Source organism: Cariama cristata, unplaced genomic scaffold (genome assembly GCF_000690535.1).
Source record: "Cariama cristata isolate BGI_N322 unplaced genomic scaffold, ASM69053v1 scaffold8457, whole genome shotgun sequence".
In the NCBI taxonomy this organism is placed as follows: Eukaryota; Metazoa; Chordata; class Aves; order Cariamiformes; family Cariamidae; genus Cariama; species Cariama cristata.
Window position 1 is genome coordinate 13,437 of NW_009626001.1, and position 11,222 is coordinate 24,658.

Here is an 11,222-nt window from a genome sequence, read left to right on the forward strand (position 1 = left end):
GGAAGGCCCATGAATGAAACTCCCCGCTGAGCTTGCCTCTGCCCTTCCTTCTCCCGAGACCTCCCCGGGCTGGGAGGGAGTCACGGAGAAGAGGACAGGGTGCCAGGAAGGTGGGGTGTAAACAAACATGCCCTGGACGTGACCTCGGAGGATTTTAATGAATAGCTGAAATGACTCATCAACCAGCAGGGCTGAAGCTGAGGGATATCGGGTGCTGGGGATGGTAACTAATGGAAACATTAATTAAGAGTTCAGCTCTTGCCAGCTGCAAGGAGTATATGAACCTGAGAGCTGACACTGTGACAGCGATCCAGGGGCAGAGGATTGCTCCTAGAGCTCCGGCACAGCTGGATTACACATGACGGCCTGGGATTTTTGATGAAAGCTTACTGTAGCGTAAAGCAAGCCGTACAGAGCCAGAGAACTGGCTGGATGGGTTTTGTCATTCAGTGAAAGATCCGGCATCTCCGGCATTCCCTGTTCCAGGAATCCTTGGGAGTGGTGCTTGAATTAACCTGCATTGAATTAACCCCTCTCGAAGGGCAGAGCAGACAGAGGAGCCTTGTTCAGAGTTGCTTGGTGAACTTCAGCTGACGTCCTAGAGTTTTCATCACTAGAAGGATTATGAGACTTTGAGGAGAGGGCTCAAACCCACCTTCTGCCTGGGTAGAAAGAGTGTGAAAGTGATGGGTCAGTGGTTGTCACTTGGCAAGAAGCACCGTATACCCTGCCGCATTGTGCACTGTGGAGTATCAGCCTTTGATGCTAGATAGTTTGGTCAACGCTACGCAGTGCCCCAGTGGTGGCACCGTGTGTAGAAGAGAATGTGGTTAAGAACAAAGACGTGAGGAGAATGAACATGGCATCTCAGCTTTAGATTACTGTGTATGGTTCTTCTAGGAAGTCTGGCCCAGTATCCTTGAAATACTGAGCTCCTTGTACTTTTTGGCCACGTTTCATCTGTCTCTTTCTTGAAAGGACTCTTTGCTCTCTGTTTTTTTGAGGCTGATGTTCTGGGAGGTTCTGGGTTGCACCTGTAGGGTGCAAAGCTGCTCACACCACGTTTCTGTTCTTGCAGCGGGTTCAGGCTCGATGCAGGGCCCTCAGACACCTCAGTCCACCAGCAGCTCCATGGCAGAAGGAGGAGACTTGAAGCCACCGACTCCAGCATCTACGCCACACAGTCAGATGCCCCCTTTGCCAGGCATCAGGTAGGAAACCGTTGCACCCTCTTCCACTATGCTGGATGCAAGTTGTGAACGTGAGGTTGCTTCTGGGTCATTTACTGCAGATGGCTGGAGACCTGAGTACCTGTTTTGGTGGGGCTCCACAGCTTTTCTCCTTTGTTAATGGCTCACAGCAGCATTAACTCTGCATCTATGTGTGAATAACGATTACTTTTGGGATTGGATCTGAGGACAGTATTGTAGGAGGGCAGTTCTTCCTGCCTCTGTTGGAGGAGCATGACTGTGGTCCTTCTAGGGGATAGCAACACCTGAGGGGGAAGATCTGGGGAAAAGTATCCTGAGAAGCATTGTGGACCTCTATAATCCTGTGTTTGTGGGGTTTTTTTTGAATCAGGAGTAACTCCGTGGGCCTTCAGGATGCTTTTGCAGATGGTAGTGATCCTGCGTTCCAGAAACGGAACTCCATGACTCCAAATCCAGGGTACCAGCCCAGCATGAATACCTCCGACATGATGGGTCGCATGTCTTATGAGCCAAATAAAGATCCTTACAGCAGTATGAGGAAAGGTGAGGAAGTCCTTGTGTGCTCCTCTCCCTTTTCTCCTTGAGTACTAATCCCTGTATCTGGCTGTACGCTGGAATGTGCTGTAGGAGACCTGCTGCTTGCCCTTCTTCCCCAGAAGACTGGCTGTATCTTTCTAAGGCAGAGGTAGACGTATTTATTGGTCCTCCTCTCAATATTTCAGCTCCAGGAAGCGATCCCTTCATGTCCTCAGGGCAGGGCCCCAACAGTGGTATGGGTGACCCTTACAATCGTGCTGCAGGTCCAGGGATGGGTAACATGGCCATGGGACAGCGGCAACACTACTCCTACGGAGGTCCTTACGACCGAGTGAGGTGAGTACTTGAACCTGGTGAGATCTCGCTTGACTCTTGTGAAATGATTACTTTCTCTTCACTGCTGTGACTTTGCTGATCATCCTTTTCGATTTGAGGAGCAAGGGTGAATTTAAGTGGACGTGTGGGGTTTTTCCTCTTTGTTTCCCTGTAGGACGGAGCCCGGCATGGGACCTGAGGGCAACTTAGCAACCGGGACTCCGCAGCCCAACATCATGCCTTCCACCCCTGAATCGGGGATGTACTCTCCCAGCCGCTACCCACAGCAGCAGCAACAGCAGCAGCAAAGGTCTGGGGTGGGGGGGATGCCACAAACAGCTCTTCCCAGTTAGAGAGCTCTGGGACTGTGATAGTGAAACATGCGCCTGATCAGACAAGTAATCCATCTGTTTCTTCTCCAGACATGATTCCTATGGCAATCAATTTTCCACTCAAGGCACGTCCTCGGGCAGCCCCTTCCCCAGCCAGCAAACTACCATGTATCAACAGCAACAGCAGGTAAATTATCAGAAAGTTTCTGATTTGTTCGACTTGAGAGACAGAAGAGCTTTATCTGTGAAATTTGTGAAGAGGCGGATGAAAACTCTTTGGGCTGTGTGTTTGCTTTATGAATGTATAGAATTAAGTACCTTATACAGGAGGCTTTTTTTTTCCTAGTTTCCAAGTAGTTTAAGTAAGTTTTAATGAGTGTTTCCAGTGCTGTGTTAGCGAAACAGTGTTCTGAGAATGAAGGTTGTGTAGTTTGCAGACATATACGTGCTCTGGTCAGGCAGCGGGAGATCAGGAAACTTCATTGGGCTTCTCTGCCCCTCTGGAACTTTCTGAATCCCATCATGTTTCTGTAACACCTCTGGTCCAAGTGGTCAGATGAGTTTGTATGGAGTAACTCCTTTATTGCTCTGGGGAGCTGTTTCAGAGGATCAGTCTGCACAACCTAGGGCCTTTTTTCTGTCTTTGTCTTACTGAGCCTGCAGACAAAGGCTTCAGACTTGCTCCACTCCTCCATTGCCCCACTGCCCTCCTACTCACTGTTCTCAAAAACATCAGGTTTGTTTCAGGACAGAGTTTGAATGAACATATATCTCTTCCCCTAATCCTTATATATAACTTGCTCTTTGTATCAGTGCCAGGACCCATAATGTTTTCCTGATAATTTTGAATCCTCTGGTTTAGGAGAGTACAGAGAGGGCACTCGCTGAGCTGTGCTAAGAATAATTCCAACTGCTCTGCAGTTTGGCTCTGCAACCAGAGCCACGGGGCTCCGAGCCAAGAGTTCGAGTTACTCTGGTACTTGTCATCTTTGAAGCCCTAGAGCTCCATCTGAAGCCGGTCATGACCGTGGAGCTTCTGAGTAGACTGTAGAGCAGCTAGAGCATAGACCCTTGGAGGCAAGAGAGATCTTGGATTTTAATTTTGTCTCGGCAATTGGCTGTTTTCTCCATTTGCACTTAAAAGAAGGAGGGGGGAGAATAGTTCTTGCTCCTTTCAGTGATGTGTTTTGAAGTGTACAGGAAAGGAAGAAGCAGTGATGTGTTTTGAAACGTACAGGAGAGGAAGAAGCAGGAAGTAAAACAGTTTTTAATGCATCTTGTTTGATGCTTCGGCAGAAACCTCTGTTTTCTGGGAAATTCAAGAGAAATAGGGTCTGATAAAATTCCTGGATGTGAAAGGAAACAAGTACCTGTGCAGAGTTTGGTTTGTGGTGAACGTATAGCAGAGCTGAGTCTTTCCTACAGGAAAGCCCTTTCTGTGGGCAGACTTGTGCCCCCAGGGCATCCTTGTAGAATGCACAAGGAAACTGCCCAGCCAGCCGCAAGGAATTGGTCTTGGCTTGTGAAATGGAAAAACTGATCCAGCTTCACGTTGGATATGGCTAACAACCAGACAGGTCTTGCTCTCTTACAGGCCATGCCATGGGGCATATCCTCTGGCTCTTGAGTAGCTCTACCCACTCTAGTTTGGGTTGCTTGTTTCTAAGTAGATAATCTCATATTGTTGATGCTTTTATTTTCCCCGTAGAATTACAAGCGACCGATGGATGGCAGCTATGGCCTGCCTGCTAAGCGGCACGAAGGGGAGATGTACAACGTACCATACAGCACAGGGCAGGGGCAGACGCAGCAGCAGCTGCCTCCAGCACAGACCCAGCCACCAAAGCCAGCAGCAAACTGCGCAGCCGTCTCCACAGCAGGACCTGTATAACCAGTATGGGAGTACATACCCTGCTGCTGACCGCCGATCTGCCGGAGGGCCGCAGAACCAGTTCCCATTCCAATTTGGCAGAGACAGGGTCTCGGCTCCCCCAGGCTCCAATGCTCAGCAAAACATGCCTCCTCAGATGATGGGTGGTCCCATACAGTCTGCTCCAGAGGGCCCGCAGCAAGGTGCCATGTGGCAAGGGCGCAACGAAATAGGGTACAGCTATCCGAATCGGCAGAGCACTGGCTCTGCGCCCCAGGGGCCTGCTTATCATGGAGTGACTCGAACAGATGAAATTCTGCATTCAGACCAGAGGGTCAACCATGAGGGACCGTGGCCTTCCCACGGGAACCGGCAACCTCCTTATGGTCCCTCTGCCCCCGTGCCCCCCATGACTAGGCCCCCCCAGTCTAACTACCAGACCGCCCCTAGCATGCAGAATCACATTCCTCAGGTATCCAGCCCAGCACCTCTGCCCAGACCTCTGGAGAATCGCACTTCTCCTAGTAAATCTCCATTCCTGCACTCGGGGATGAAAATGCAGAAGGCAGGACCACCAGTCCCTGCCTCGCATATAACACCAGCAGCTGTACAGCCTCCCATGATCCGACGAGACATCACCTTCCCTCCAGGATCAGTAGAAGCAACGCAACCTGTGTTGAAACAAAGGAGACGGCTGACAGCAAAAGATATTGGTAAGAGGAAACTCCTGCTTTTCTGCTTGTGCCTGTCGAGGGGGTGGGTGCTGCCGTTACCCTTTGGTACGGTACTGCCGAGTGGAAGGGCTCTGCTGGCTTGGAAAGAATTGTACTTTTGTAGGTTAGTTGTGTTTTCAGACCTCATTTTGGCATTGTTTGTGGAGAGATTGCTGATACGTACAGTCTGTACATCATCTTAAACAGGCTCTGCTCTTCATGGGTCCAAAAAGCAGCATCAAGTATCTCCTTTTTGCTTTTTGAACTCCAGGAGCTGGAAGTATTATGTGTTTATGTTACAGGAACTCCTGAAGCCTGGAGAGTGATGATGTCTCTGAAGTCCGGGCTGCTAGCTGAAAGTACGTGGGCCTTAGATACCATAAACATCCTGCTCTATGATGACAACAGCATAATGACCTTCAACCTCAGCCAGGTGGGTGCAGATGCTCTCTGATGCAGGTCTTTGAAGTGCTAATTTTGTAGGGTTTTCTGTCAGCGAGGTAGCAACAAGCAGCTCATGCCCTTGTAGGGCCGGACTCCCGGACATCCCTGTACCGGCAGAGCACGCCAGGTCGGAAGAGAGTGTGGGGTCTGGGTAGCTCTGTGCTGCTTACTCGCTGGCCCGTGTAGTTTATACGTTTGTTGGTGTGCAAGCGTGTGTGTTCTCCTCTCTGGTGAGAGATGTATTGCCTCTGGAACACAGGAGGTGAATAACGGTGGGGAGGCCATAACAGACTTTGCAGTGAGAGTGCTATGAAAGGCTAACGGCTGCTTGTGGTTTTGGGTGTTGATGGTGTTCGTTCACCTCTGGCTCTGTCTTTCCCCGGGATGGTGCGCAGTGGGGCTGGGATTCCAATCCGGAGGGCCAGCCTTTCTCAGTTAGCTGCCACTTGCCTCCGTGGCTGTCGTAAAAACTGCTCGGCAATACTGTAAAGGCTGTTTTGCTTAGCGCTGCCCTTCACCTCCCTGTGCATTAACCAGCGGGGGGATACAACCAAGAGCACGCGTGTGTTCGCACAGGTACGTGTGTGTGGAGGGAGGGCGGCTCGGATACTGAGAGTCAGTATCTGGTTTTGTCTTTGTTCCTTTTCTCAGAGGACGGAAAGCTCTCTTTTGCAAACAGGTTATTGCCAGCATGCAAAGAACCCGTTAATTAACAGCACTGCTGAAATTCTTAGCCCTTTATGCCCTGCTTTCCCAGTTGCTCGTTGGCCTAAGTTGTTTTCTGATCACTATTCCCTTCCTTCCTCCCCCTCCTGTTTTTCTCCTCCCTTGTAGCTGCCAGGCTTGCTGGAACTCTTGGTGGAGTATTTCCGGCGCTGCCTGATCGAGATCTTTGGAATCCTGAAGGAATACGAGGTGGGAGACCCAGGGCAAAGAACACTATTAGATCCCGAAAGGTTCTGCAAATCTTCAGCTTCCTCTCCTGAAGAAGGGGAGGAGGATGATGAACCACGGAGCCCGAACTGTGAGGAGGAAGAAGAGGATGAGGAAGAGGAGGAGGCTGCCTTTTCGAGCAAGGACAAAGTACCTCTAGAGAGCAGCGAGGAAAAACTAGTTAGTAAATTTGACAAGCTTCCAATCAAGGTCGTGCAGAAAAATGACCCGTTTGTGGTAGATTATTCAGACAAGTTGGGGCGAGTGCAGGAGTTCGAGAGCGGACTGCTGCACTGGCGGATTGGTGGCGGAGATACCACCGAGCACATTCAGACCCACTTTGAGAGCAAGACGGAGCTACCTGTGACTCATAAACGAGCTTCCTGCAACTCCGTCTTGAGGAAACGTTCAGCAGCTGAGAGCAATCCGAGCACTAGGGAAGGAGAGACTCTTCCATCCGACAGCTCCTCGGAGAAGAGGATAACCGCCACCATGGATGACATGCTTTCAGCACGTCCGGGCTCCCTGGCAGGGGAGGAGGAAGAGGTCAAAGCTTTGGAAACGGCGAAGGAAAGCAGCAAGTTTCCCTTTGGCATTAGTCCAGCTCAGAGCCACAGAAATATAAAAATTCTGGAGGACGAACCTCACAGTAAAGACGAGACGCCCCTCTGCACCCTCCTAGACTGGCAGGACTCTCTGGCGAAGCGCTGCATCTGTGTCTCTAACATCATCAGGAGTTTATCGTTTGTGCCGGGCAATGACTTTGAGATGTCTAAACATCCCGGGCTGCTGCTGATTCTAGGGAAACTGATTCTCTTACACCACAAGCATCCAGAACGCAAACAGGCACCCCTGACCTATGAGAAAGAGGAGGAGCAGGACCAAGGGGTGAGCTGCAACAAGGTGGAGTGGTGGTGGGACTGCTTGGAGATGCTGCGTGAAAATACACTGGTCACGTTGGCCAACATTTCTGGCCAGCTGGACCTCTCCCCTTACCCGGAAAGCATCTGTTTGCCTATCCTGGATGGACTCCTCCACTGGGCAGTGTGTCCATCAGCGGAGGCCCAGGATCCCTTTCCAACACTGGGGCCCAATGCGGTCCTCTCCCCTCAGAGACTGGTTTTGGAAACACTCAGCAAACTCAGCATCCAGGACAACAATGTGGATTTGATTCTTGCAACTCCCCCCTTCAGTCGCTTGGAGAAGCTGTACAGCACCATGGTGCGGTTCCTTAGTGACAGAAAGAACCCGGTGTGTCGAGAGATGGCTGTGGTACTACTGGCCAACTTGGCACAGGGGGACAGCCTGGCAGCAAGAGCGATTGCTGTGCAGAAGGGCAGCATTGGCAACTTGCTGGGCTTCTTGGAGGACAGCCTGGCCGCCACGCAGTTCCAGCAGAGCCAGGCCGGCTTGATGCACATGCAGAACCCACCCTTTGAATCGACGAGCGTGGACATGATGCGCCGAGCTGCTCGGGCGCTGCTCGCCCTGGCCAAGGTGGACGAGAACCACTCGGAGTTCACGTTATACGAGTCGCGGCTGTTGGACATCTCCGTGTCGCCTTTGATGAACTCTTTGGTTTCACAAGTTATTTGTGATGTACTGTTTTTAATTGGCCAGTCATGACAGCTGTGGGATCCGAGACCCTGTGTGCGTGTGCGTGAGTGGAGAACTTAGAAACTGACTGTTGCCCTTTATTTATGCAAAACCACCTCAGAATCCACTGTCTGCCCTGCGCTGTCCTGCTTCTCCCTTGGGGAAAGATGTCCCCATTCCCTCTCCCCTTCCCCTGCCCTTCAAATTTGTCCTTGAATCCCTTATTAAAGGAGACAAAAGTTCTGTCTACATAGAAGACTTTTTTTATTTTAACCAAAGTTACTGTCGTTTACAGTGAGTTTGGGGAAAACGACTTGCCGTGTTATCACATTGACAGGCACCACTTTCATAACTGTTTTTAATGGTAAACTCTGAAGGACAAAAGTGACTGCTGAACTCTGTGTGGTTTATCGTTGTACATTCACAATCTTGCAGGAACCAAGAAGTTGCCAGTTGTGAACAGACCTTGTCCAAGGGAGGCCTGTGCAGTAGCGTGTAGGACTTCATGTACTGTACACCTTAAACTGTAAACATACTGTAATAATGTCTCACATGGAAAAAAGAAAAAAAAAAAAACGCTGGATCAGCAGCAAGCTGTAGTTTTTAAAAATGTTTTTAGTTAATGTTGAGGAGAAAAAAAGGCTTTTCCCCCAAAGTATCATGTGTGAACCTACAACACCCTGACCTCTTTCTCTCTTCCTCCTTGATTGTATGAATAACCCTGAGATCACCTCTTAGAACTGGTTTTAACCTTTAGCTGCAGCCTGAATGCTGCCACGTGTGTATATATATATGACGTTGTACATTGCACATACCCTAAGATTCCTTGCAGTTTTGTCCCCCTCTCCCTACCCCTTTATAGTATGACGAGTTAACGAGTTGATGACCTGCAAAAGCGAGACACAATTATTTAATCTCTTGCCAGACATCCCTCCCTGGAGGATGCTGTACAGGTCTCTGTGTATAAAGTCATTGCTGTCTCAGCAGCCAATCAACTTATAGTTTATTTTTCCTGTTTTTGTTTTCTTTCTAATCGAGGTGTGAAAAAGTTCTAGGTTCAGTTGAAGTTCCTGATGAAGAAACACAATTGAGATTTTTCAGTGATGAATTCTGCATATTTGTATTTCAGACGATGTAGCTAAAAACTTGATGTAAATTCCTCCCTTTTTTCCTTTTTTGGCTTAATGAATATCATTTATTCAGTATGAAATCTTTATACTATATGTTCCACGTGTTAAGAATAAATGTACATTAAATCTTGGTAAGATGTTTGTAAGGATTTTTTTATTAGCAGAACGGGGAGGTAACTTCAGTGCTGTCAGGTCTTGTAGGCGTGATGTTGTAGGTCAGCTCCTTCTTACCACGCAGCACAGAGACCTTCGAAGGTCCTGCGCGGTACGGCAGTGTCTGGGGATGACAAAAGTCACGATTTTCTCTGGAGTCCCCAATGCTGCGTGGTCTGGCTTTGCTTCAGCAATGGAATTTTTGTTTAGTGCTGCTTAGGCTCGGGTAGGAGTGGATTTGCGGTGTGAGGTGCAGCTGTGGCAGAGACGCTTGGTTCACAGGGTAAAAAAGGCTGTTGGTCGGAAAGGAGGCAGTTCCCTTTCCGCTCTGTAAAATGGAAAATTCTCATTCCCCCCGCATTTTTCACATTTTCTTGGAACCGTGGTGTGGATTCTCACGTCCTTCGGAGGACGGGGTTTTCCAGCAGACAGAGCTCTGATGCCCTTCAGCAAATGGCCAAAGTTCAGGCTCTTCATATGAAAATCTACACGTTTTCATGGGTTAGTAAACAGGTATTTTATTTAGCCTGAAGCTTTATCCTCAAATGATATGGGAAGCAGGCTAGCTAGAACTGCACCGAGCTCATTTAAGCAAAAGAGCTAATAAAAGGAAAAGGAGACGCTTTTTTAAAGGCAAACATCATTTTTGTTCAAAAAAACCCACCTCGTTTTATCCTGCTAGTCCTCTTGTAGGAAGCTCTCCGTTCCCAGAGCCCTCCTCCCTCAGCTGTATTCCTTAAACTTCAGATTTCTGGGAGTAACTGTGTGAGAATCAAACTGACTCTTTTCTGAAAAGTCTGTTTTATCAGCAGGAAAAAAAATGCAGGAGCTCTTTGCCTGGCAGAAGGAGAGTCCTTAAAACGGATTTCTTAGGAGACAGGAATGGTGCTGGGCTTCCTTGGCTTTAAAAATATACTGAATGTAAACCAAGTTGTGAGATAAGAATTCTGCTGGACTTTGCTGTTCCGCGACAGTGTTGTTGATTTAAAACTGACTTCTCTTTGTTTAATCTGATTAATTTAATGTAAAAATTCCACTTCTTTTTCTAAACAGAAAGGACCTCAGCAGCAAGGTTGAGGAAAGTAACGTGAACAGCTTTTGTACAGTGCCGTGTTCACGTTATGGTGAATTTAATCATAAGCGAATGCTACGTTTGGGAGGGAAAGAATAGTCACAAGTGGTACTAACTACCCATTTTACCAGTGTTTATACAACCAGTTGATCTGAGGGGAGTAATTCCGCTCCCCCAGCGCTTGCACGCACGCAGACGCGTACACCTCTCGCACTTCTAAACTGGTTAAAAGAAAAATAGCATAGATGAGACATTAGTAAAATGAGAACAAGCAGTGTTCACAGTTTGTAATTAGGGACTATTTTGAGAGCCACACCTGATCTCAAACTCGACTTGGCTGCCCAGAATGCAAATCCTTGATGCTTCTGACCTGCTTTGTACCCAAAGTTTTCTATTTCTGCAGGCATTCCTTAAAACGCCTCTCTCTGACCCTGACCGCTCCGCCGTTCCCCGTTTTTGCCAGCTAAGGATAAAACTTCGAGCCCTTCCCAAGCCTGAGCCCTGATTAAAGCACTTGGGGAGTCTCCCTTAAAGACTCAGTTGGCAACGATGATTTCTCTTTCATTCCTGCAACAGATACGGTCAGGCCGATAGCACAGCGTGTTGGTTTTAAGCACAAAGACTTGCTGCTCTTTGCCAGAGCAAGACCCGATGGGGTGCTGCCACGCGCTTGCGGTGTGGTTAAAGCGTAGCGTGAGCTTGGTTAGGGTGAAAGTAAAATACGATGCTTCCATCATCATGTGGACAAGATCTTGAGGGAAACCTGCCCACCCTCTTGTAATAGTAAGTAATTAAGGTAATAACATACACTTATTACCAGGCTATTGTTACGTGATCTTGCTTAATGTGTTTTGGCAAGAGGCTTGTTTAAGCAGTGCCCTTGCTGCAGCCGCGGCGCGGCTTCGTTGGAGGTTTG

The 11,222-nt window shown here is 48.7% G+C and overlaps 1 protein-coding gene across 1 annotated transcript in view; it reads left to right on the forward strand.

Moving 5' to 3' along the window:
• The window catches only part of ARID1A (AT rich interactive domain 1A (SWI-like)), a gene marked incomplete at its 5' end in the record, with an annotated part of 19,271 nt that extends 10,055 nt beyond the window's left edge, over positions 1-9,216 (forward strand). Inside the window, 9 exon segments of the mRNA XM_009703834.1 lie at positions 1,079-1,211; positions 1,582-1,754; positions 1,934-2,084; positions 2,239-2,373; positions 2,486-2,582; positions 4,104-4,238; positions 4,240-4,978; positions 5,281-5,411; positions 6,257-9,216. Coding sequence (XP_009702136.1) covers positions 1,079-1,211; positions 1,582-1,754; positions 1,934-2,084; positions 2,239-2,373; positions 2,486-2,582; positions 4,104-4,238; positions 4,240-4,978; positions 5,281-5,411; positions 6,257-7,981 — 3,419 coding nt within the window.
• Between the last annotated feature and the right edge of the window lie 2,006 nt (positions 9,217-11,222).